General features: G+C 33.3%; 1 protein-coding gene across 6 annotated transcripts in view; it reads left to right on the top strand.

Annotated features, from left to right (window-relative positions):
- LOC149776022 (tyrosine-protein phosphatase non-receptor type 4-like) overlaps positions 1-26,584 on the top strand; it is a 284,029-nt gene extending 257,445 nt beyond the window's left edge. For all 6 annotated transcript variants that reach the window (XM_089941773.1, XM_089941770.1, XM_089941769.1 and 3 more), the window contains 10 exons: positions 2,580-2,672; positions 4,356-4,569; positions 5,821-5,978; positions 6,571-6,661; positions 9,388-9,455; positions 11,168-11,443; positions 12,467-12,615; positions 13,565-13,700; positions 17,749-17,794; positions 19,466-26,584. In XM_089941773.1, the coding sequence (XP_089797899.1) occupies positions 2,580-2,672; positions 4,356-4,569; positions 5,821-5,978; positions 6,571-6,661; positions 9,388-9,455; positions 11,168-11,443; positions 12,467-12,615; positions 13,565-13,700; positions 17,749-17,794; positions 19,466-19,503 (1,269 nt within the window). In that variant the 3' untranslated portion in view covers positions 19,504-26,584. The remainder of the gene's footprint in view (positions 1-2,579; positions 2,673-4,355; positions 4,570-5,820; positions 5,979-6,570; positions 6,662-9,387; positions 9,456-11,167; positions 11,444-12,466; positions 12,616-13,564; positions 13,701-17,748; positions 17,795-19,465) is intronic.
- The last annotated feature ends 662 nt before the right edge of the window (positions 26,585-27,246 follow it).

The following is a 27,246-nucleotide window of genomic DNA, read 5'->3' as shown; positions in this document are numbered from 1 at the left end:
AGCTTTCTTACATGCCTACATTGGCCAAGCATAATGTCCTATACTATGGTAGAAATGAACCTTTGTTGACATTTTGTGAAAGTCGCCCACCTGTTCAAATTCTCTACACACACATTTTTAAATTCTGTGCAACCTTATTTTAGTACTTGACCAAGTTAATAGAATTCAACCATTTTTCTTGACAACTGATGTGTGGACATGGATTAGAGCAATGCAGTCAAATGGCATTACCATGTCCAGCAGGGGGAGTGGCAGTTTTGAACATTCTTGTGTTCACTTTAGTTTTTATAAGTTCTGTAATATTCTGGATTCACATAACTTCCAGAAGTCACAAACACTGGGCACATAAAGCCAACACAAAGACTTAAAGAGATTGCATTAAAGATCCTCTCAAACCATTTACCATTTAATTGACTTGTCCTTTTACTTTCTTTTAACATGTTTGTATTCAAATTCCCACACCTTGTTTTCTTTCTTTGCATTTGTAATGAAGTATTTTTACAAAAAAACGCATAATATACTCCTATAAGACCCACACCTAGCTAATGAAATGTCTTGTCATCATTGTTGTGGTGTTAAGAATTCAAATATCTGATAAAAATGAGGACTGAGATTTCACAAGCCTATGGAGTCCACATTGCAGCCTGTTCTCACCACCCACCACTTAGAATGACAAATTTGGTCCATGTTTGGCTTCAAGCCAAGTTGGAGGTTCACTGAAGCATGTTTACATAAATATATAGTGAGCAAGAGTGACAGTATATTCTTGATTGAATTTTTGGAGACAATGTTTGAAAAGTTGTTATCCAGCTGTGCTGATTAAGTAACTATTTTGTATATAACATCAGTGCCTTAAATTTTAGTGACTCACCAATTTAAGTTCACAGGATTTTGTCATATTTTAAACTCTTGCAAAATGCCCAGAATTTGTACGAGGTTTGATAATGTTTTGTAGTTGATTCTCCAAATCCTGCATGAACACATTTGACTGTATATCTTAATACCAACACTGTGTGCTTCAAAGATTATAACTTTTTGATGGTGTAAAATAGCATGTGACTTTGCTTAACCTCAATGTAGGTAAAAGTTTTTAGGGATAAAACATTTTCACAAGTTTTGTAAAAGTTTTAACAAACAATTTAATTAACAATGTTATTAAGTGAAAATTCAAGATGAACTTAAAGTATTATGAACTGAATCCAAAATAATTCTAAAGAATTTATATTGAAGTCCAAAACATTCCATATAAATTTCAGATCGTAGAATATACTGGTGTGCCTGCAATCCTGACATGTTAAAATGGCATTGTCCAGAACTCCTTTGAATAATTCACAGTAGTCTCAGAATACTATCTGCTAGTGAGCACTTTCTATTTCCACTGAATATACCAAATGTTCCCTCCCAAATAATATCTAAATATACTTTTAAATGCATCTACAGACTTAATGTTGCAACAAGAACACGAGAAATAAGTATCTAAAATAGGAATTAATCCAAATTAGGAATCAATCTTGCTAAGTTCTCTCCTTATATATACCTTCAAGATTTTATTACGACTGTATGGTACAATAAAGTCAAAGTTGCAGATCTTAGTACTCACTCTAATATTTCAAAATACCTATTCATGTGTATTAACTAATCCAATGGGAAAGAACTTATAATAAACCACCTAAACCCTCCAGCCAATGAGAAATTACGCCCAAATTGTTTACATGTTTTATTATTAGAACCTTTTATTTTTTTTATAGATTATATGCAGTATAAAATACAAATTTATACCTGACTACAAAAAAGTATCTATCTATAACAACTGATGATCATTACAGTTTGTAGTCATGAATAAAAAATATACATTATATGCAGTCGCGAACCACGAGTTACAAAAATATGTATATAAAACCATAGCAATATGTACTGTACCTGTATAATGTAATATGTCTGAATTGTAATTATCAAAATCAAGTTAATGTATGAGATCAAAAAGTTGGAAAAATGTACGTATTTTATTGTTCCGCATTTGTTTAACTTCAAATAAAGCAGTTTTCAACAGTGATATCCATCTGAAATATACTTGTTTTCCCTTTTCACAACCATCTCTATTGATGTTTATAAAAATTGTGAAACTGTAGTTACAAGTATATGAAAAATATGGGTACTGTGTCTACTCACAAGTCGGGTCCACCTGCCATCACATGTGCCAGGAAATCATAAGTTCTATTTTGATCATTATATTGATTACTCCTAACCAACTGCATATATGCAGATCTACTGGTGCATAATGTGATGGCACCTCTGGGTCTATACAGTGGGCATTTGGATCTGTCTTATAAGCAAGTACATACGATATGAAATTGTACATGCTGTATTATTAATGAGTAAAAGGGTCATGAAAGATTTCTTGTAATTTACTCAATACACATGCTGATACCTGTGGATCACCAACAAGTACCATCGCTGGAAGAGTTGTGACAATCATGTGATTAACAAGGTCACTGGTTGCTTGTAATGTTTTTAAACATAATTTCAATTGTCCATTACAATGAAAATTTCACTTAATGGCCTGCTATTTCATGTTTCAGTCGCCGAACTCAAATGGTATCCCTGATGGACAGGGTTTGGTTACCATCCGGATGATGCCAGATGAACAGGGGCGTTTTGGATTCAACGTCAAGGTAAAGAAAACCTGAATTAGACTGCAAAGCTGAAGTGGCAGTGATGGAGGAATTTTGTCTCACTTCGTATGCAGATAGTTTGAATTAAGCATACAGAGTTTGAAATTAAATTGTTCATATGTCAGTTTTAAAAGTCTTATAGAAATTCAAGCATCTCACTTCAGTAGTTGTACCTGTATTCATCTGTAAACATGTATATATGACATTCTGGAGGTGTTAACTTTAAAACAGTACAGTACTTGGAGTCTCAGTATTACTGGAATGTTAAGTGGGCTTTTTTCTTATCGTGTCTCGTATTAAATCAGGAAACATTTGAGAAAGTTGACCTCTGATTGTACAGAAAATGAAAGTGTGTTTTAATTTGGTTATTGTGGGTGTAGTTGGCAAAGAAAAGATTCCAGTTATTTACCCGATGCTGTAATTCATGCTGCAGAAATAATACGTATTTCCTATTGCACTGGTTTTAAAATTACTGTAGGTAGGTATTTTTTTAAGTTTTAATATTATATATATTATAATATTATAATGAATAGTATATATAATGTATTAAGCACTTCAAGTACTGTTCTGAACCAGCTCAGTTAGATGCACAAATAAATTTTTTTGGATTTTGTTGGCAAATTTGTTTAAAATTTCTTTTGTAATTTAAGCATTATTTGTATTATAATAATTAGCATATATATTGTACTCAGTACTTCCACTACTGGGCTAAACCAGCTCAGTTAGATGCTTAAATCAATTTTAGGAATATTGTTTTTAAAAATAACCTTTTTATTTTTTACCCTGGGGTGAAAAAAAGGCCAGGGTCATCAATGAAAACCGGATTATTGGCCAACTGGAAATGCACATTTTTTTTGCCTAATATGCAGCAGCTTGATTTAATAATTACATTGAGAAAAGCTAACTCTGGTCACTCTCAGCTAATGAGTGGTCCATTAATAGTTTTTGGATGTAAATATTAGACTTTTTTAAAATAAATATTTTGCATTTATTGCACATTAGAGTCTCAGAGTTTATTTTATCAGCCTGTTTTGTGCAGTTTAGAAGCTTTAGTTATCTTCTAGGCAGAGGACATGTGAAGACATGGAAAAACTTGAATTTGTCCATATAATATGGATGCCTTCACTAATATAATGCAGTTGATGGGGAAAGGACTGCGTCAAGCAGGGTCCATAACTCCATTAAATTTTGGTCCAAAAATCTTGAAAATCGGGCTTGCCCCATGTAGTCTGAACCCGAATTTGGTTTCAATCCATAAAGCCCTTTTAAAGTTATTGATTAAAAATGAAATTTGTAGTAGGCAGAAGGGAAGTTGACAAGTCTTGATGTGATGGTATCGATCGAAATAGGCAGTGCAATATGCCTACTCCATTTCTTTGGAAGGGGTATACAAATCCTGACTATAGAAGGGAGACCATTTACTTCTGCAGAGATCACAAGTCGGAATGGAACAGGGGACTGTGGAGATAAAGAGCCAATGTGACATTCTTTGGTATCCAGGCTTCAAGCTTCTTGATTTCATTACCTCAGCTGTAGTTATAAACAGGAATAAAATCTCAAGATTTAAATTTTTTTGTTCAGTTATTAAGAACATTTTATATACTTCTGATCTTTTCATGTTTTCTTGTCAAAAAAGTTATATTCCAACTAAACATTATATAGCCATCATGTTTTTTATTTCAGGGTGGAGCAGATCAAGGAATGCCTATTATTGTGTCAAGAGTTGCTCCGGGTACACCGGCGGATAATTCTGAACCTCGGTTGAACGAGGGTGATCAAGTGCTATTCATAAATGGACGTGATGTTTCGCAACATACACATGAACAGGTTGTGATGTTTATTAAAGCGTCTCGAGAGACACATTCAATGGAATTGGTACTTGTCGTGAGACCAAACGGTGAGTTTGAGACTGTCTCTGATTAAGCCATTGCACTCCCATTACTTCATTATTCTAGTCTTTAGTAAGTTTGACAAATTATGGAAGAAAAAGTGTTTTTGAGCAGCTTTTAAAAACATAAGATAAAACATTTTCAATTTTTGGACTTGAGATTGACAATATAAAACGAAATTGGCCCGTTTTTAACATTAATAGCTACTCATTGTAGTAAGAATCTCTCTGTCAGTTTGCAGTAGGAAATACAGACTGTTGGAAAACTTAAAAGCACAAAATCTTTTCCTCTTTACTCATTTCATCCACCCATCTTTCTCCCATTGAAACGCAAGTTTAACATTCGTACTTGCTAATAAGTTAAATCCAACTGCAAACAGCACAGATCCAGATCTGCCATAACATAGTGCACCTGCATATCAGGATCTGTGCATTTTGTTAGAAGTAATCAGTAGAACAAACAATATGTGTATTAACCCTGATCTGCCAGAGCATTATGTATGGAAAGATCATGGTTTGTGTTGTTTGCGGTTGGACTGTAGAGTATAGGTGGTATGCATTCTTCATCTCCAACACCAGTCTTGAGTCCATTCAAATTTAAATGATACAAACTTCCCATGTTTTGATTTAAATCTGTGTACTATTCTGAATTGTACATTTTGTGTGGGAAATGATGGATGTGTCAGGTGCTGCTGCACATGCATTTGATGATTTTCTCATGAGACATGAAACCCCATAATGACATTATCACTTTAATTAAGCTGCTATTTTAGAAATTAATTCATACTCATATATTCCAGGAAATTTTAATTCCTCAAATTATTTTCTCAGGAAAGCAGGAACTCTGTATTTTTATTATTTGCAGTTGGATGCATATCAAGGGAAGGAAGTATTAGTTTCTTTTTTAACCACAGTGTAAATGCACAGACAGGTGTTTGGTTTCTCATTACAGCAAGTAGTTTTCTCTTTGTTTCAGTTTTATTATTCTGGAATGTTATCACCTTGACACATTTGTACAATACAGGATTTGTTGTAAAATAAAACTTGCACAATTGCTAACATTAGTAGGACAAGAATAAAAATAATTTACTTGTTTCATGTTTTCCTAAACTAATTGGCTAATTCTGTTTAAGATTTTAACAAATCCATGTTATTATGCCATTTATTCTGAAATTATATCTATTATTCATTCTGCCAAAATATTAGTGAAAATTTTCGCATTGACAGTTGTCAGACTTAAATTTTTGTTATCCGTAACAGTGTACACTAGTGAGGACCCAGCAGAGGAACCAGAATTTAATTACATGCCTGAAACACACCAGATTACAGGCTCCGCTAATGGTGCCACTAACTTAGAGCTTTCCTTGGCCTTGCTACAGGAATCACTGGACAGTGGTGCTGCCTTAGCACAGTTTGAGGTAAGATCGGACTCCATTTTTTTAAAAACTAGATAAATATGGTCCAAACATTTAGTTCAAAACGGCAAGAAACAAGAAATGTGCAGATAGGATATAGATACCCCTAACGTTATTTTGAAATTTGTTTAGAGCATTTAAAGCTATAGGCTTAATTGACAGAATTTGATCTTTGTTCTTTCATGCTATTTCTTAATATGCTTGGTACAGTGTAATCCCATTGATCCACCTAGCATTGTACCAACTTGGTCTAATTAAAGCCCTACTTTTCAGCACATTTCAAATTGCAGAGTGCTTGTATTTTTTAATTTTACAGGGTTTTTTGGGGGGTGTCAGCATGAGAGGTTTCTGCTTTCAGAGATTGAAGAATCTTGAAGGAAAGTATTGGATGCTTTGACCATAAGCATTCTTCCAAACATTTCACAGCATTTGCTCGGTCTTATGTCCATGTCTTAGTTCCTAACAACAAGACCAGTTGCTGGTAAGAAAATAACATTGATTTGTTGGTTCCATTTTGTGGAACAAATTTATCTCAACATGTTCAGTTGTTAAGCTACTAGAGAATGAAATAATAATCCTTAACATTTTTTTACAGCAATTGTACAGAAAAAAGCCTGGCATGACAATGAATGCAGCCCGCCTTGAAGTCAATATACCAAAGAACAGATATAGGGATATTTCACCCTGTAAGTACATGGAAATGCTTGCTTCCTATTGAAACATTTCCAGTAGTGTTCGGCATTAGATATTTGGATATTTCACCCTGTAAGTACATGGAAATGCTTGCTTCCTATTGAAACATTTCCAGTAGTGGTCAGCATTAGATATTGGGATATTTCACCCTGTAAGTACATGGAAATGCTTGCTTCCTATTGAAACATTTCCAATAGTGGCCGACATTTAGATATAGGGATATTTCACCCTGTAAGTACATGGAAGTGCTTGCTTCCTATTGAAACATTTCCAGTAGTGGCCGGCATGAGATAGTGGGATATTTCACCCTGTAAGTACATGGAAATGCTTGCTTCCTATTGAAACATTTCCAATAGTGTTTGCCATTAGATCAGTAAGCTATATTTTTTGGGTAATCACAATAAATTATTACTTTGAAAAAGAGACAAAAAATAAAAATGCTGTGGTCAAATATTACTGTATATACTCACTTATAAATTGAGTACAACTGCAAACAGCACAGACATCTGGTTCTCTGCAGTGTGTTACAAGTAATCAGTAGAATAAATAACATGGACCTTGATCTGCCAGCGCATTATATGACTTCAGACTGAGGTCAGTGTTTGCTGTTCAAGTCAGCATACAACCAGGTGTATATGGTAACCTTATGGGAAAATTATTAGCCAATGATCATTTTTAACAGAAACATGGAAATCCAATACTCCCTTACCACAATGATGTTAAAAATAGCCATAAAAGTAGATCACCTTACAGGTGAGGTCATTTTATGTTGAGTTATATATAATATTACTATTAAACAGTGAAATGCAACCCATGACCTTATCTGCCTTATCAAAGGGACCACCTATTCAGAGGTCCCATATAATGAGGGATTACTGTAAACTTTTGCTTGGAGTATTAGATATTTGACTTGGATATGTTTCTACACTTGAAAATCTAAACAGTGAAACCTGTACATATTTGTTTTCAGTGTGAGCACTTGAAGGTGGGGGCTAATTACAAGGTGGGGGCTAATTACAAAACAGTAACATGCTATTTGTTTATACCCAAAGTCTATAGTAAATTTGTTCCATTTTGAGAGAGATTTGCTAGGGAAAAAAAAAGAATAAATGAATTATAATTGAAATGTTTTGGATTTGTATTATTTCTTTGTTGTAAGCAGACATTTGCTAAATGTAATAATGCATTATGTCTTATTTGATGTAATAATACCTGCACTGTGTGCTTGAAAATTGTATAGTATAAATTGTAGCATTATAACAACTGGCAGATGTATTTATTCACAGTTGTACCAATAATTTGTTTTTTTTCTTCAATGTTTGAAATTAAAAGAGGAGATTTATTAAAGAGCAATAACATGGGTTTTGTTTGGTGAAAGTTGTTAATGTTGGTCATAGAACAGAAGAGCTTATGTAATGGTCTGTTGTTTGTCGTCAGTTTTCTGACATCCTTTTTTGTCCCTTATCACAAGCTTGTTACTTCTCCTAATCTAGTTGGTGTGTGTGTGATTTGGAGTTTCAGTGTAGCTTTAACAATTTTCAAGCCGTATCACTACAGTGTCTGCAGTGTGGCAGTTTGAAGTGGTCTGGCATTGAGTCATCATGCCACAGACATGTAGCATCATGTCCCACCCAGTCACATTATTCTGACTCCAGGCTGACAAGTCCTAACACTAACCTCTTAATGCTGAGTGCCAGCAATGATTATTACTATATTTATAAGTCTTTGATATGACTCGGCCAGTGTTCGAACCTGTGACCATCCACACCATGGCAGCCATTTTGAAAATCTTGTTATTGTTACTCTTCCTGAATTGATGTTCATATCAATATGGAGTTTTCACTAAAAGACTTCTTATGCACTGAAAAATTTCTTTTGAAGTCAACTTGGTCCTACATGAGAACTGTGCAGATCTGACATCCAATATCCCTACCACAGCAGCTGTGCAGAAAAAATCATTTTATGGCTACTTCTCTTGAATGTAAAGTCATATTGACTTGAGTATTCACCAAAAGACTTCTTATGTTTACTTGGTCCTAAATGAAAACAGTTCTGGTCTGGGGTCTGATATGACCATATTGAAAATCTTGTCATCACTACGAATAGTCATGTTGTGATGGAGTTTTCACTAAATTACTTATTATTATATTTTGTTGATCGTAATTTAAAATGGTGCTCATTAGATGCAAAATATGTTTTCATCAGAAGAGTTTTTATGGCGTCTGCTTGGTCCTAAATGAAGATGATTAATCCTCAATCTGACCACCATGTTTGCTATCTTGAAAATATTATCTCTACAGCTCTTTAAATTGATGGCTATATCAACTTGGTTCTTTTAACAGTAAACTTCTTAAAATATCTTCTTGGTCCTAAATGAAAATGGTGCCATTGCACATCCAGTATGGCTGCCATGATGGCTAGATAATCATTATGACATGGGGTTTGGACCAAATGACTTCTAATGCTGTATACTTAGTCCTAAATGAAAGTAGTGCCAATCTGACATCTGACATTATGTGTACCACAGCAGCTGATCTTGAAAATTTTCTAACTCCTGAAGAATATCAGAGATGGTTTCGACACTCAGCAGTTTTCAAAGAAAGAACTGGTCTTATTTTTTAAATCCTAGACATTCTTTCTGCCCAGTAGAATGTCAGTCCCATCAAGGGACCCTTTTTTGTACCCCTCACTCCTAAACCACTTATCATTAATTTTTCAGATGACCAAACAAGAGTGATATTGAAAGGAGGTTCCAGTGGAGATTATATTAATGCCAATTATGTAAATGTAAGTAATGCATATGATTGAGTAATGGACAGTAAAAATGCCAGTTGTCTGAATGTAAGTAATGCATATGATTGAGTAATGGACAGTAAAAATGCCGCTTGTCTGAATGTACGTAATGCATAAGTAATGCAATATGATTGAGTAATGGACAATATAAATGACAATTGTCTGTAAGTAATGCAATATGATTGAGTATTGGACAGTATAAATGACAATTGTCTGAATGTAAGTAATGCAATATGATTGAGTAATGGATAATATAAATGACAATTGTCTGAATGTAAGTAATGCATATGACTGGGTAATGGACAATATAAATGCCAATTGTCTGAATGTAAGTAATGCATATGATTGAGTAATGGACAATACAAATGACAATTGTCTGTAAGTAATGCATATGATTGAGTAATGGACAATATAAATGACAATTGTCTGAATGTAAGTAATGCATATGACTGAGTAATGGATAATATAAATGACAATTGTCTGAATGTAAGTAATGCATATGACTGAGTAATGGATAATATAAATGACAATTGTCTGAATGTAAGTAATGCATATGATTGAGTAATGGATAATATAAATGACAATTGTCTGAATGTAAGTAATGCATATGACTGAGTAATGGACAATATAAATGACAATTGTCTGAATGTAAGTAATGCATATGATTGAGTAATGGATAATATAAATGCCAATTGTCTGAATGTACATAATGCATATGACTGAGTAATGGATAATATAAATGCCAATTGTCTGAATGTAAGTAATGCATATGACTGAGTAATAGACAATATAAATGACAATTGTCTGAATGTAAGTAATGCATATGATTGAGTAATGGATAATATAAATGCCAATTGTCTGAATGTAAGTAATGTATATGACTGAGTAATGGACAATATAAATGACAATTGTCTGAATGTAAGTAATGCATATGACTGAGTAATGGATAATATAAATGCCAATTGTCTGAACGTAGGTAATGCATATGACTGAGTAATGGATAATATAAATGCCAATTGTCTGAATGTAGGTAATGCATATGACTGAGTAATGGATAATATAAATGCCAATTGTCTGAATGTAAGTAATGCATATGACTGAGTAATGGATAATATAAATGCCAATTGTCTGAACGTAGGTAATGCATATGACTGAGTAATGGATAATATAAATGCCAATTGTCTGAATGTAAGTAATGCATATGACTGAGTAATGGACAATATGAATGCCAATTGTCTGAATGTAAGTAATGTATATGACTGAGTAATGGACAATATAAATGACAATTGTCTGAATGTAAGCTGTAGGACCATTGTGATTTTAAAAAAGTTTGATGAATGAGAAATTGCATTTGAACTAGAAAAAGTCATACCTTGTGAGCCTGCTTATCTGGGATTTGTATTTAAAGTCCTTAGGTTTTTTATTTAAAAAAAAGAGACTCAAGAAATTTATGGCAATAGAAATATTATCCTTTTTTACTTGTAATATGCTGTCAGCATTTGGAATATAAATGGATTTGTCCTGTGTGCATGCAAGCTAGCTTGCAAGTCGGTTTTATTTTTTGTGTATCATGGTGTCCTAACTGCCATGTCTAGGAAAATGAAATCCTTCAAAGAAGAAATAAGTCTGATTTATTCTGTTCTGAACCACAGTATTTTCTGACTTGTCATGACATCAGTATACACATTTCAAGTTGTTTATTTCAGATGGAAATCCCCGGCTCTGGCATTGTAAATAGGTACATTGCTGCTCAGGGCCCCCTCCAGATCACTTGTGTAGATTACTGGCAGATGATCTGGGAACAGCAGTCTACACTGGTTGTCATGCTGACAACAAAGGTGGAGAAGGGTCGGGTCAAGTGTCACCAGTACTGGCCTGACTTGTATGACACACAAGAGCATGGCCAGTTACAGATTACATGTGTGAAAGAGGAGGAGACAACTTCATTTGCATTTAGGGAACTTAATTTAACGCACATGGAGGTGAGGACTCATTGTTGAAAAACGGATATACGATTTTTTCTGAGGCCATTTTTGAATATGTATATCTTGGTCTTTGTTAGAAAAGTCTGTTGGCATTCACAGTATTTTTATACTTAATCTTCACTTATTCTTAAATCTGAAATGTGACTAGGTATTTCATTTGCATAATTGTAATAATATTAGAGAAAATTTAATCCAGCTAAACCCAATTTAAGCTTGAACTTTAGGGCCTGTTCACGTGACAAATTCAAGCCATTTCATCAAGGAACATTTAGTTTTTCCAGGTGCTTTTTTGTTGAATAGATGCCTTCCAAAATGACAACAAATCCTTACTAACAACAGTTTAGAAGCAGAAATTTCAACAAGTTTTTTTCTTTACATATATTTTTTTTTATTGTGCACTATTTAGCAAGTATTAAGCCATTAAACCCTATACACACATACGTATGAACGTATGCACATCCATACATACATATGTACATACATACATAAATACATACATACATACATACATACATACATTAAAATTTGGTACTGAACATGTAGAATTTAAATAGTTCTGGTGCTTGACGTGTCCATTTCACCATGGGACAAGTTCTTTTGTATATAAAAAATGAAATCCATTCTTTTAGACAAGTGAATGAGTGTATGTAAGGTAAACTCTTTTTTTTTCGCAAATAGTTTAGTTTACAGCACTGAGAACTTGATAATTATACTATATGCTATATATACTAGCTTTGGGTTTTACGTAGTGTGCCACTTTTTTCAGGTTGAATTACAAAATGTTGACCCCTGTACTAATTATAAGTTGAGTCCAATTGCAAGCAGCTTAGAACCTGATCTGCCAGCACATCAGGGTCTGTGTCTGTTCAGCTAATTACTCCTAACAAAACTGCGTAGACCCAGATATGCTGGTTCATTATGTGATAACATGTAAAGGTCCTTGCATTTTGCGGTTAAATTGGACTTATAATCCAGTGCATTGGTTTATAGTAAGAAGTAGCATTAATTTTGTTTCCACAGACACATGAAGAAAGACAGATATCCCACATGCAGTATATAGCATGGCCGGACCATGGGGTTCCTGATGACCCTGCAGACTTTTTAGAGTTTGTGGTCAAAGTACGGCAGAAACGTACAGGCATAGTAGAACCAACCATAGTTCATTGTAGGTAAGTGTGATCTTCTGGAGTACACTGGTAATCTGGTTTCATTAAGTAAAGATAGTTTGTGGAATTTATCACAGTATTCACTGGTTCTGTATAAAAAATTGTATGTGTACAAAAAAAGTCCTCCAGAATGTTTTAAAATTATGCTACTGTGATATCTATGGAAGAAGTAGATATTGTTACCCATGTGTAGCCTGTCTCATCATGCCCATTGTAAACTTCATTTCAGTTTTGTCACATTTCAAGCACTTAATGAATTGAAATTGGAAGTTCAGCCTTTTCTTAAAAATACATTTAGTAGAGTTTGGACCTGTATTTGTGATATTTTAACGTTGATACCTTTGTCATATGACAGGTATAGAATGTAATAAATTCTGTTCTATGGTCAACCAATATATAGCATGTAATTTGGGTGGGGGAATGTTTCAGTATCTCATCAGTATAACAGATAATAATCAGATCATTATCTAATTTTTCTATGTGTTGCAAATCATTCGGATGTAATTTCATTTGATTGGGACTAGACTTGAATATGATTAAGAACAATTCAAGGAAGACTACTCCATTTGCCCTCCATTTTGAACCCAATACAGAATATTCCCCATGAGGCAGTCATTGCAGCCTTAGAAAGTTGGTACCAGCTTTAAGTTAATTGAAATAATTCATGAAATGTTACCTGGATCATTGCATTATGCTCAAGTTAACTGAATGAAAGCAATTACAGAAAAGAAGTGCAAAAGTGTACTTTATGTTGCAATACATGACTATATATATATACCTTAATATTAAAACTGGCAGCAATAGAAACTCTACCTTTACCATAAGGTCTCGGTTCCAGATTGTTTTCTGTCTTCAGTTTTCAGTAAATAACTAACTCACATTTTCAGAATATCATCATTTGACAGTTTGTGCATTATATCAAACTTTACAAGTTTATTTTCCCCTTTTTCAGTGCTGGTATAGGTAGGACAGGTGTTCTTATCACTATGGAAACAGCGATGTGTTTGATAGAATCCAACCAACCCGTGTATCCACTATCCATAGTGAGGCAGATGAGAGACCAACGAGCTATGTTAATTCAAACTGCTGTAAGGAAAATGGTTGTTTCTTTATTTTGTCTTAGCTCCACCCACTTTCATTTGCATACCCTTCAAAATTTCCATATAAATTAAGCCAATGACATTTTAAAGGATTAATGCTCAATTTTAACCTATTAAAGTCAAAAGTCATAATTTTGAGTCGTGAAGGTTTGTGACGTCATCACCATTCATGATGGATCAGTTTGATGGTATTGGAAAAAATAACGTAGGTGTGGCTTCACATTGATGGCATGTAAGATGGATGTTCTATGCACTTTGCAAAATACATACAAAACACCACGGTTTTTGAAAACAGATTTTCACTTTGTTCCAGTTTTAGACTCTTGTTAGATCTAAAGCAGACTTCACATGGGCAGATTAACCTTTGCAAAACTTAGGCTAAAAAGGGGACCTGCAAGCAAATATCTTGGTTCCAGTGCACAAAATAAAGAAAAGAATCAATTTCACCCATTTGCTTATGCATGGGCCAAAATAGCCAATTCTAAACATCTACATATCTTGGTAATTGGTAATATGAAAGTCTATCAGACATGGACGTGCATGAATTCAACTGGAAGTAACGAGAAAACTTTGTATTTTGTGCTTGTCCTGCATAGAAGAAATAAAGATATTCTAAACAATATGTAAATATCAAATTGTAAAATCATATATAGGTTTATAGAGAGGTTACATATTATTCATCAGTATCGAATTGGAAAGGATACATTTTAAAAGAAAATGTCTCCCAATTTTGTCCCTATGTATTTAGTTTAGAAGCATCTTTATTTTAGTGCAGTGTCATACATCTGTTTCTTGAGTGAAAATAGCATTAATTAATGTCATGACCCTACAGTTGTTGACACTTGTCAACTTTGAAACACAAAACCGTGCTGCAAGATCCTACATTCTAGTTTTGAATTGAATTAAGTTGCTTACAATGAAAATAAATCTTTTTTACAATTAGCGAGTCCTCATCAGTATCCTTAATAACTACTGTGATGGTCAAATTGGCTTTCCACCATAACGGGACTGGTCATGTGGTTGCAGCTTGAGTCACAGTGGACAGCTGCATAAATAACGCTGTTTAGAATAATATACTATGTTATTCATTGTATGTAATTGTAAGTCAGATACAGTAGCATATTGCACAGATCCAAATCTGTCATCATTTAATGTTCTGGCAGATTTGGGTCCATGCAATTTTTTGTTATTTATCAGGAGAACATCAACCCTGATCTGCTAGCACACTACTTTTTTTTGTGGCTTGACCCATCTTGTATGCATGTAGTGTAATGTGGAGTTGTTGTCGTTGGTTCTTAGGTTAGAGCTTGTTTTAACATTATTGTGTATGTTGCCATGAAAAACCTATTGTTACCATGTTTCTCATAATTAGGTGATCTCTTTCTGAGCATAATATTTTGAAAACTTTTGCATGCTCTTCTGTCAAAACATCACTTTTTGTATCGGGTGGTAAATTTGCATTTTTATTTGGACTATTTTAAAAACTGTCATTCCTTATTAACAGAATCTTTTTATTGGTTAAACATATTTTGATCTATTTAGTTTTCTTCGTCTGTTGATAGTTTTGTAAATGTTAAGAAGATGAAATTAAAATATCTAGTGACTTTGTGTTTTGTCTCAGAATATTTGCACTTACTATGAGATTGGTTTTAAAGAATGCCTTAGGTGTGTAGTTTAAAAACAGTACATTCAGGAGATTAATTTTCTGCATGCATAGATTGTAAATTATTTATTTATACAAATTAGTGCACAGCCCACCATATATACTCACCTACAACTTGAGTCAGTCAACAAACTGCATAGACCTAGCCATTGCATAATGTGCCAGGAGATCTGGATCTAGGCAGCTCTTTTAAGAGTGATCACTGGAGCAAATAGAGACCCTGGTCAGTAGTGCATTATGCAATAAGAGATCAGGGTCTATGGTTTTTTTTACAGTTCTTTATTTACAAGTGAGCATTGATTGTAAGTCTGTGATACCATCATGATTTTTTCCAGTTCTGTTCTTTTATCCTTTTAAGCATCTGAACTCTGCGAAAATCAATTAACATTTTATCCATATCAACTTTCCCCAAGTCAGTTATCCTTTTAGCCAGGTTACACAGGTCAGTTATCCTTTTAGCCAGGTTACCCAAGTCATTTATCCTTTTAGCCAGGTAAACATTCCCCAAATTAAGTTATCCTTTTAGCCAATTTACCCAAGTCATTTATCCTTTTAGCCAGGTTACCCAACTCCGTTATCCTTTTAGCCAGGTAAACGTTCCCCAAGTCAGTTATCCTTTAAGCCAGGTAAACATTCCCCAAATTAAGTTATCCTTTTAGCCAGGTAAACGTTCCCCAAATTAAGTTATCCTTTTAGCCAGGTTACCCAAGTCAGCCATCCTTTTAGCCAGGTTACCCAAGTTAGTTATCTGTTTAGCCAGGTAAATGTTCCCCAAGTTGGTTATCCTTTTAGCCAGGTAAATGTTCCCCAAATTAAGTTATCCTTTTAGCCAGGTTACCCAAGTCAGTTATCCTTTTAGCCAGGTAAACGTTCCCCAAATTAAGTTATCCTTTTAGCCAGGTTACCCAAGTTAGTTATCTGTTTAGCCAGGTAAACATTCCCCAAATTAGGTTATCCTTTTAGCCAGGTAAACATTCCCCAAATTAAGTTAAAAAAAGATTAAGAATGATCATATGCCTAATTATTTTCCAACAAACTGATAATTTCAGTGTGATATTGATATTGATGTTGCCTTTCTATATACTTCTGCTATTGTAGTGTGATATTGATGTTTCCTGGTTATACAGAATTTCTGTCAGAGTCACCAGTTTGAAAGGAACATCATGCTACATGTCTGCAGCATGATGCCCCATTGCTAGACATCACTATAAACTGCCACACTGCAGACATCGTACCGATATGACTGAAAAAGTGTTAAACTACATTAAAAATCCAAATCATATGCACACACCTATTGGTAAACTTGCTTTAAAAATTATTAGAGAACATATCTTTGATGTTTATTATGTTTTGAAATAAAATCAAGTGTATCATTCTAACTCAAAATTGTGAAAGGGTTAGTGCTTAAGTACATCAAAGCCAATGATGCTTGCTTTCAAGTTTAGATCTAATGAATTAATTTTCCTATTTTCTGTTGATACTTTAACTTGAAGATATGCCAATGTTAAAAGTTAGCTTCCCTTGAAAATGGCTACTTATAATAATGAATGGTTCATATAATATAAGCCAATGAAGATAGTATAGCACAAATATGCAGATGAGATAAACTTGTAGAGGGTATAATACACATGTATGGGGATGAGATAAAAGTTGTTTAGCAGAATTTTTTCATGCCCATTTAGTAAGTTGAAACTAAATGTGTAAATTTTCTTTTCAAAGCACTATGTAAAGCATTATTAAATTGTTTGACAACATAAAGGGTACAAATAAATTAGTTTGTAAATACCCAATTATGCTCTTACATTGAATCCAACTGCAGACATCATGGACCATGAGCTACAGTTACATAATGCACAGGCAGATTAGAGTCTGTTGTTTTTTCTACTGATTACTCCTAAGAAATTGAATAGGCCCAGATCTGGAGGCACATTATATGATTTTTTTTCTACTGATTACTCCTAACAAATTGAATAGGCCCAGATCAGGTGGCACATTATATGAATTTTTTTCTACTGATTACTCCTAACAAATTGAATAGGCCCAGATCTGGTGGCACATTATATGATTTTTTTTCTACTGATTACTCCTAACAAATTGAATAGGCCCAGATCTGGTGGCACATTATATGATTTTTTTTCTACTGATTACTCCTAACAAATTGAATAGGCCCAGATCTGGTGGCACATTATATGATTTTTTTTCTACTGATTACTCCTAACAAATTGAATAGGCCCAGATCTGGTGGCACATTATATGATTGTACATCTGGGTGTATGTAGTCGGATCTGACATGTGTCTATATGGTAATTAGATTAATATCTTGATAATAATTAAAGACTTAAGTCTGGATCAAATTTCTCTCTTCTTTTGCAGAGTCAATATAAATTTGTATGTGAAGCCATCCTAAAAGTATTTAATGGTAAGTACAAGTTTTAAAATGTGTAACAGGACTGATTTTAATAAATTGTCATGTTTTAAACTTGTCCATTTTTTCACAATTTTTAGCACAACTCTAAGAAATAGAGGAAAGTCATTGTACTTAGCCCCAGCCATTGGTCTTGGGACCACACATGTAAATGCATGTACATGTGTGTACACAGCATCACAGTTATTCCTTCTTCCTGTGTCCTAAGAAAAATGTTTTGACTGGGTTTAATAGAATATAACTACTGGGGAGGGGGCTAAGGGGACTAACTTAGTACAGACATGTATAATAATTGTACATTTGTTAAGTTTTGTATTTAGCTTCAGGTTTTGCACACTGCATACACTGTTGTACCTGGAACCATGAAACTTGGTGAGGGGTACATCTTGAGTACTAGACCCTGATCACAAAAATGGGTCACCATGACCATATTTCCCATTTCACAGGTTGAATTTACTTTTTGTTTATTAGTCAAATTCTACTATAATCATTGAACTCTTAAGATTGTATGCATCTCTATTGTCACATATCACATTTTATTGACCACATAGCTTTGTGTATTTTTTTATGTGTACATCATGACACTGAGGGAATGCATCCTAATAAATAATACATCCTTGTGACAAATGTAAATCACTGTGACCCAATTTTCACACTTTGATTTGAATTTTGTGTTTTAGCTGTAATGCTAGAATCATAAAACGATAAATCTCTATTTGTACCACACCTGCACATAAAAGATCACAGTGATCTTTGCTTACGTGGGTCTCAGGTCACAGTGATCTGTTTACATAACTGGCTTTGGATAAGATTTTGCAGTTGGATCATGAACATTTTTTTTTGTAGGTCCTGTACATATTGTTCTTTATAGAATAATGAAACTTGGTTAGAACTTGTATCTTGGTGGGTAATACTGACTCCTTGCAGAAATAGGTCTTTATGACCCATACTTTATGCCTCACTGACTCTAGTTAAATTATTTGCATATGATGTTTATTATTCAGTTAGTCATGCTAGAATTGTAAGATTGATGAGATGCATCTCTATCCATACAAGACCCATACAACAAAAGAAACTCATCATAAGCTGTATTTAATTTTAAACTAGCTTTAGTTAATTATTTTTATTTATGTTCTGCTCATTACCACACATTTTTTTGGCATGCTTTTATATACCATTTTACCTGGAATCATGGAAGTTGACGAGGGGATGCATAAGTAATATTCCTTTAGTTGTAAATGAGGCCTGTTTGACCTATATATTTTATGTTAATCCTGTTGAGTATTGCCTATTTCTGCATTATTTGCATAAGGACTTTAATTTTGACGATTTTTAAACATTACATTAGCACTCAACAGGTTTATGATTTTAGCTGTTTTAGTACACTAAATACTTGAATCAATCATTAATCAAAATTCTTTAATTAGTTGCCAAAATACTTCCAGGTGACAAATATACCATGGAAATATTTTTAGACATTACGGCTTTTTCAAAGTTTTAGCATTAAACGATGTCATTATTTGATAGAATAACACAGGCGTTAATCAAATTATATAGTGCATTTTGTTTTCCTCATGTTTTTAAGTACATTTAAAGCTTAGTATAAAAAGAAGAAAGCATCATTTTCATTTCAAATGATATAGACTTTTTTCTGGTCTGTTTCAGAAGGGATAGTTAAACCATTACCAGACTACCAGAGGTGAAAATAACTTTTGTCAAGGATATTCAAGCATTATTCATGGATTGACCATTAAGTGATATAGACAAGATAATGGCCTCATCATTTCATCATTCATTGCATCATCTTGTTGTGAAGAGGAAAAATTCGTTTATATTTTATTAGCAGTTTATGCCAACTTGTCTATATGTTGCTTTGGAAACCAGTAGCCATGGAGACCCATTCATCCAAACTTTAATGTGGCAATTGAAAGAAAATGTGATTCAAAACGTGCAGAGAGAAAACTCTGTATTATATATGGAAAATCAAAGATTGTACTGAAAAGTTTTGAAATAATAGAAATGACCCTATGTAAGAGTGTTTCATATAAATGCAGAGTTCTTACTCTTGCTGTTCTCTTGAAACAAGACTTGTACTTTGCCCTTCACATTTTGCATCACACAGATAAGAATTTTTTCATCTTCAAAAAATATACCTATAAGAAAAAGAATCCTCTCTTTTCCACAGGAGAAAATCATTTAAAATGTACTATTGAAGATTTTGCTTGTTATTGTTGGCTTATTTACAGTGAAAAGGTTTGCATCCAGTCCATGGTGTCTATACTTTACAAGAAAGTGGCTGATTCTTCAAACTTAAAGTTTTGAGCCTGCTCATTTTTTTTGTGGGGGGGGGGGACAAACAAAATACATTGTGTACAAATTACTGCATTAAAGAGGATATTTATCAATGTCTACACTTGTATGTTGCTTCCTGGGATCATTTTCTCTGGTCATATCCTTTTTTTGACATAAGATTAACTTGGCAACATTTGTAAACTGAGACCTTTTTGGGTCATCTGAGATTTCTGGGTCACAGTTTCATGCAAAAATAATGACATGATGAGAAAAAACTAAATATAAACCAAAATTTAATATGAATAGTTTCCTTTAATGGTTGTAAATATGTAATTAAACAATGTCAAATACATGAACTGTATGTATAGTTTGTATATAATTTCTCTATTTGTATAAACTACAGTAGTAGCAAAGCATATGAGAAACTTTGAGCTTCCACCCATTTTGTTGTTGTCTGTTACAGTTATGTGGATATACCATTATAACTGTTAGAGTGATATCTGTGAAATAATTGTGATAAGTAGTATTATGAAAATGTGTGCTTGCACTGTCTTTGCAGTTTCATTTTGGTGTCAATTGCAGCTTAGAGGATCTCCATCTGTTATGTTAATTTAAACTTTAATATTTTCATAATAGAATGATTTTGAAAATGTATAGAGACAACTAAATTGGTGAAAATGTTGTGTATTATGAGTATCATTAACGAAGAAGTGGCAGAAATTCATTACAGAAAAATAAAAGAAAATTGACATTAAGATGTTAGAATCTACAGTGCTTGAACTTTTATCAGTAGATTTTTGTCAAAATATATGGAGATAAAAAAGTACAATAAGAAAAAGAGACATTTTACATTTGTCTTATTATTCCTTACTTTTTATAGTAAAAAAAAAATGCTTTATTTTTGTATTTTGGTAACTTTGTCTCTGATGTCTCTAACAGAAATAATTAGTTATGTGGCAAATACTTGTACTGCAAATTGTTACATCTCTAAAATTAGGGAATAACACTAATATTTGAGGATTTGAGAATGTTAATGGTCACAGAGTAAGATTCTAATGTATTGCCAGTACAGTAAATATTGGTGTTAGTAAAATGATAGTAAAGCTGCCATGAACATCCTCAGACCATAAACTGATATCATCATTCTTGGACAGGAAATTAACAGCAAAAAGCAGTTAACAAAAGACAGTAAAATGGCATTTGAAACTGCCATTAACATCCTCAGACAGTTAAACAAGAGTAAAATCAGGACTAACATCTTATGACAGTTAAATAACAGTGATACCACTATTAACATCCTCTGACAGTTAAACAACAGTAAAGTCACAATTAACATCTTTAGATTTAAACAACAGCGAAACCACTATTAACATCCTCCAACAGTTAAACAACAGCGAAACCACTATTAACATCCTCAGATAATTAAACAACAGTAAAGCCACAATTAACATCTTTGTACTTTAAAACCACTATCAAACACCATCAACCATCCTGAGATACTAAAATCATTATTAACATCCTCATATTCTCAAATCCTCAAAACACAAAGTTGTTACCCTGATTCTATTTGTTGGTTTTTTTTTAAAAAAATGTCAGAAAATACGGCTTTCTAAGGTACTACATAAGAAAGACCTGGCATCTGCAGTAGCATCCAAGTTAAAGAAGCATTATATTCCTCATGCTGATTGGATTGATGTTAGCCTATTTTTGTTATAGTTAATTGGGTTAAAAGTTGGCATAATGTGCTGGCAGATCTGGATCTATACAGTTAATTAGGGGTAATTCGTAAAGCAAAAGAGATCCAGATGTGCCAGCGATTTATGTGATTGCAGATCAGGCCAGTGTTTGCATACAACTTTTAAGTGAGTATATTTCATGCATGAATTAAAGAATTGGAACTTGTAGCAAAACCCTAAGAAATGATACTCCTAAAAAGAAAAGAATTTGCTGTACTGCACTGATACAATGTGAATTCACCTTTATTAACAGGGTTCTAATTTGAGAGGGGGGTTTGATAATCTCAAGCCACAAATTTAAAGGCCAAATGTAAAATAAATATTTTGTGAATAAATAGGACCCTATCACTCCCATTCGAGGCATATCTGTATGGTAATACCAATTAAACTCTGTCAGAACAATTATGAACAACAGTGTCAGTAAAAGAGAAATTCACAGTATGAATGAGTGAAAAAGATATGTTTGTAATTTGCTTATCAAATTATTCTTTCAGTTTGTATGGTTTGTTTGGATTGGTGTTCCACAGTACAGCAATACAATTAGGATTAGTACAAAGTCAGTCAAAGTAAAGCACCTTGCCCAAGGATGGAGTATGGTAGCCAGCCTGGGATGATTCATTAATAACATTCAAAACCCATACCCTTGTTGTCATGAGTCTGTCATGTTGCACCAACCTCCGTTACTTACCTTTAACAATTTGGAGAAGGGTCAACATGCTTGTTGTGTACCCTTTTGCTCACAGGTCTGTTTGTATGTTGCACAAAAATGTGCTTCCACTTTTTATACTATTTGACATAAAATACTGTAAATTACCATTTGACATAAAATACTGTAAATTCATTTCCTTTTTGTGGACATCAAATTGAATGATTTTGTATACATCTATTTATAATGGAACATCGACACAATACCGGTAATTTCTAAAAGAGAAAAAATTGCAAAACAAAAAACTTGTCGGGAAGATAATCCCTAACAAATAAACGTAATCATGGTGTAATATATACGATTAAGGTGACGATCTTAAAATTCTTTGAAAGGCTTATAAAATAAGGTTAAAAAAATAAGTGCCTTAAAATATTCAGTCAGAATTTGTTTCTAAACTGCATTTCTCCAAAAATGTCCCAGATTTCCTTTGGTTGTACATCGTCAAGTTTTTCGAGTCGTATCAAACTTCTGTCTCATGTTTGAAGTTGATAATACTGGACAAGCACATGTAGCACTGTCAGGCTATGTATTCTGAGTGAGGTTCACCCTCAAGACTCTTGCACGAATTGAATATGTATGCCCTGTATAACATTGGCACAATACTATCTTGTCTCTGAAATTTGTTCTATATGAGGGGTGATGCTCATTACTCGTAAAAAGAATTACATAACGTTTAAACTTAAATTCATCAATATGTCTCCGATGGTGATAAAAATTCTTAATGTACGAGTCCATTGTTCATTGGTTCTTTAAATTTGTGGTTTGTTATGACCACAAAATCCATATGCAACATAATATTGTCAGAGTATGTTGCACAGTAATTGTTATTCATATAAATTCAACATATCTTAGGAATTGCACATTTATCATGAGATGTTTTGTTGAAGTCATTTGGCCCAATTACTCAGTTTCTGTATTATGAAATTGGAAGACACCTTATTGTTTTTTAAGCCTTATGTTCTCTAAGCATGCATTGACATTAACTAAGCTCAAGCCGTTCCTTGTCCATTTCATAAAATTATGGTTAGCAAATAGTATTAATTAATTTTTGTTAATTCAGTGGGCTTTGATATTGTTTATTGGAATAATTTTTCATGCATCTGTTTTCATGAATGTAATGAAATTTTAATAGCGATTTCACATTTCTTTAAATCCATGATATTATGTAGATTTTGTCATCAAGATCTAATGAATCTCATGATTTCTGTCACCACACAACAGGAATTGATTAAAAAAATATTTATAGTAGATAATTTCTCTATCTTACAATTATTTAGTAGAAATAATTTTTAACGATTATTTTAACACATTAATACCATTTCATGAGATCACTTTTTTAAACTAATTTAAATCATGAATTATTATTTAAAAAAAGGTTGGTATTAATATTAAAATGTACAGCTTTTATTTCCATGCTGTCTCTCACTTTCTATCATTGTCTGTGTATATTTATACAAGAAGTGGTAATGTAACATTTAAATCTGAAATTCCATATTTATATATATATTATTTACAGCACACAAGGCATATCCAAATGCAGGCTGCATAGATCCAGACCTGCACTGGAAAATCTGGGGCCATGCAGTTTGTTATGAGTTAGTTTACGGAGTTGTACATAAATATATATGGTATATGAAATGTGAAAATGGTAGATACAGATCTGCCACTACATACTGTTCCATAATTGACACTGTTCACTCTGAATTATAAATAGAATGAACTATAAATAGAATGAAATGCATAGAACCCAGTATGCGGATATTTAGTGTGCTCTACCTGGGTTGACCCTGACTTGGTATACAGTTGGGTACTTATCATACACGATATAAAATACATTGCAAGTTTAGTCCTTCAGAACATTCCCTCTTTGAATTCTGTAAAATGTTGTCAGTTTCTAAATTTTTTATTGCATTAGTACATTAGTGCCAAATAGACAAGTACAAGTAATATTCAAAGATAATTGACCTAACTTGCTTTCGCTCGCTATCTCTCTATCACATCCTTTCTCTCAAAAATTACTTGTATTTATTGTCTTGTTTTTCTATTTATTTACTCAATTATCTTATAAGACAGGACTAGTGGGTAGCCCAGTTGCTAGCTTGTCAGACTCGTAATATATAGGTCACGAGGTTGATACCTGCTCAGGCCAGCATGGATCAGCTGCAGCCTCATTGTACCTTTTAGAAAGGCATTTCCAAATTTTCAGCACAATATAAAATAATTAGCACAAATTCCCATAAATAACACAACCAACCTTTACTTACAAATCAAACATCATTAAAATTTGCTCAGAACATGTAAAAAAAAAAAAGACTAAAATTCTCTATTTTAATAAAATGCTTAATCCATGCTAATTAACTTTTGTTTGTTAGAAATGCATTGACCTAGAAATGACCAAACATTTGACAGAAAATATGGTAATATGCCATATTCACTCATGTATAGTCCAGACACCGCTGCAAGCAGTGTATAACCAGATCTGTCATCGCAGCATGTGGCAGCAAGTCAAGTTCAATGCCATTACTTAAGATTTCAAGGAACACATTGATACAGGCTTGTATCCTGAACCATAAAGAGCATGAATCTTGGTTCATCTCAAATTACCTTGAACAGTCTACAACTTTAGGGCATAGAACTTTCAGTACATTCTCCCCATGACTGCTACATTTGAGTACCCATAATTAACTTTAGGTCCATCTCCTAGACAGCTAAAGTTCTCTCCTCACGACAGCTCAATTTGAATGAATTGTTTAAAATCTCCACTTAACCAAATGTGGAATCATCAAATTGAGCTCTGTGGATTGCAACATTTCAGGAATATGAACTCTGACCTGTCAGTACATTATGCAACAGCAGATCTGGCACTATGGTGTGTGCATTTGGTTGGGCATTATGCATGACTAAGTACAGAAATTTGCAAGAGCATATTCAAAACAATTCAAGTCAAATTTTAGAGTAAACCCTAATAAGGGAATGACAAATAATGGCATCAAATTTCATTGTTTCGTTTTGATGATAAATATGGTGATTTTTATACGGTCTTTTTATGTTGGAAACAAAATGCTTTTGAATATTTTCATTTTAGGCTAAATATGGTTATTAGCATTTTTGCAACAATTAGGCTTTTCTGTAGCATGTCTAAAGCACTATAAAAGTCATTTTTGCTTTCAATGATTTTTTCATGACAATGAATCGTAAAATGTGGGGGATATGTTTACGATTCTGTAGTTTCAGTATGCTTAGAGAGTTCAAAAATTACATACAACATTGTCTGTTCAAAGACATACAAATATTAGAAGTAGAGTTGTATCCATCAATATTATTTCTCTCCTTTATCAAATGGCACCAAAAAGAAAATAATTCATATTTTACATAAAATGATGGATGCTTTATGATAAGGAATTCATGAAAACAGTATAAACAGTGCAATTTTACTCAGCTCTCAAGGGGGTAGTTTATGTAAAGATTTTTTTAAATCAGATGATTGATCTATTTGAAATTCAAACAACTCACTGCTGAAAATAATAACAGTATTTCTCCCATGAGAAGACGAGTGAGTCTAATAAATTTGTTAACCACTTGATAAACACAGTATATACTCATGGACCTGCAAAAAACATAAGACCTTGATCTGCCAGCATATTATGCAATGGCAGAGATGGGTCTATTCAGTTTAGTTGGATCCATCTTGTAAGCAAGTATATATGGTATATTCATTATTATATATTTGCAGGGGGGGGGGGATAAAATTTGGGGTGGGTGTACCATTATAGATATAGTATATAGCTCAAATGATTTCTGCTAGACTGTCGTGTCCAGTTGTTACTTTACTGTATGATTGTGAGTGTTTTTGTTATCATTTTGAGGAAAACAAACATTGTGTTTTGTATGTTTGTAAATAAGTGATGTCAATAGTGGTTCATGAACAATTAATATAAGTAAATTAATAAGTTGATGTATGTGGGTACGTAAGTAATTGTATGTGATAAGGGGATGTTTTATCCTACATTTTTTCGAATAAAAAGGCAATATGATAAACTGTTCTAATAATGACTTGTGCATTTGTATTATACCCCTCCTGTGAAGAGCAAGAATTTGTAGGACTAGTTCTGTCAGTCCATCACAACTTATGTCTGTTAATATCTCAAGGTATTTTCCATGATTTGGACTCATTTCCCAACAGTTGTACTGAAAAATTAACCAAATGTGATTTTTTTTTTATATATTCAAGCTTTACCCATACTTTATTAAATTTCTTTTATATTGAGAAAATTACACCCCTTTAAGTGCCTGCCATAAAGCATAGCATGATGTCCAATTATCCCGATTTCTGTACAATGATTTTTGTTGTACAACATATCCAGACAATAAACCTTGTAGATTGCTTGCAGTTGGGTTAGGAAAGAACCCTATTAATTGCAGGTTCAAAGGTCATGGGTGCCATGCCTGAAACAAGGAAATGGTTTCTAAACATCAATTTGAGTTCTCCACCATCTACAGTTTCCAAACTTTGTGGATAGCTTGCACTTGGGGTTAGGAAGAACACTATATTGGGTCAGAAGTTGATGTCACTGTTACTGAAAGAAAGGCAAATGGTTGCCACATACTGGTTTTAAAGTCAAAGGTCAACAGTCAAGGTCACTAACCGAAATTAGAAAAATGCTTTCTTCTGAATTATTTTAATTCTCTATCATATGGTTCTCTAACTTTGT

This window comes from Sinohyriopsis cumingii, chromosome 18 (genome assembly GCF_028554795.1).
Source record: "Sinohyriopsis cumingii isolate HCF-2022 chromosome 18, ASM2855479v2, whole genome shotgun sequence".
Taxonomy (NCBI): domain Eukaryota; kingdom Metazoa; phylum Mollusca; class Bivalvia; order Unionida; family Unionidae; genus Sinohyriopsis; species Sinohyriopsis cumingii.
Note: the sequence above shows the minus strand (reverse complement) of the source record. Positions and strands in the feature narration are given on the sequence as shown.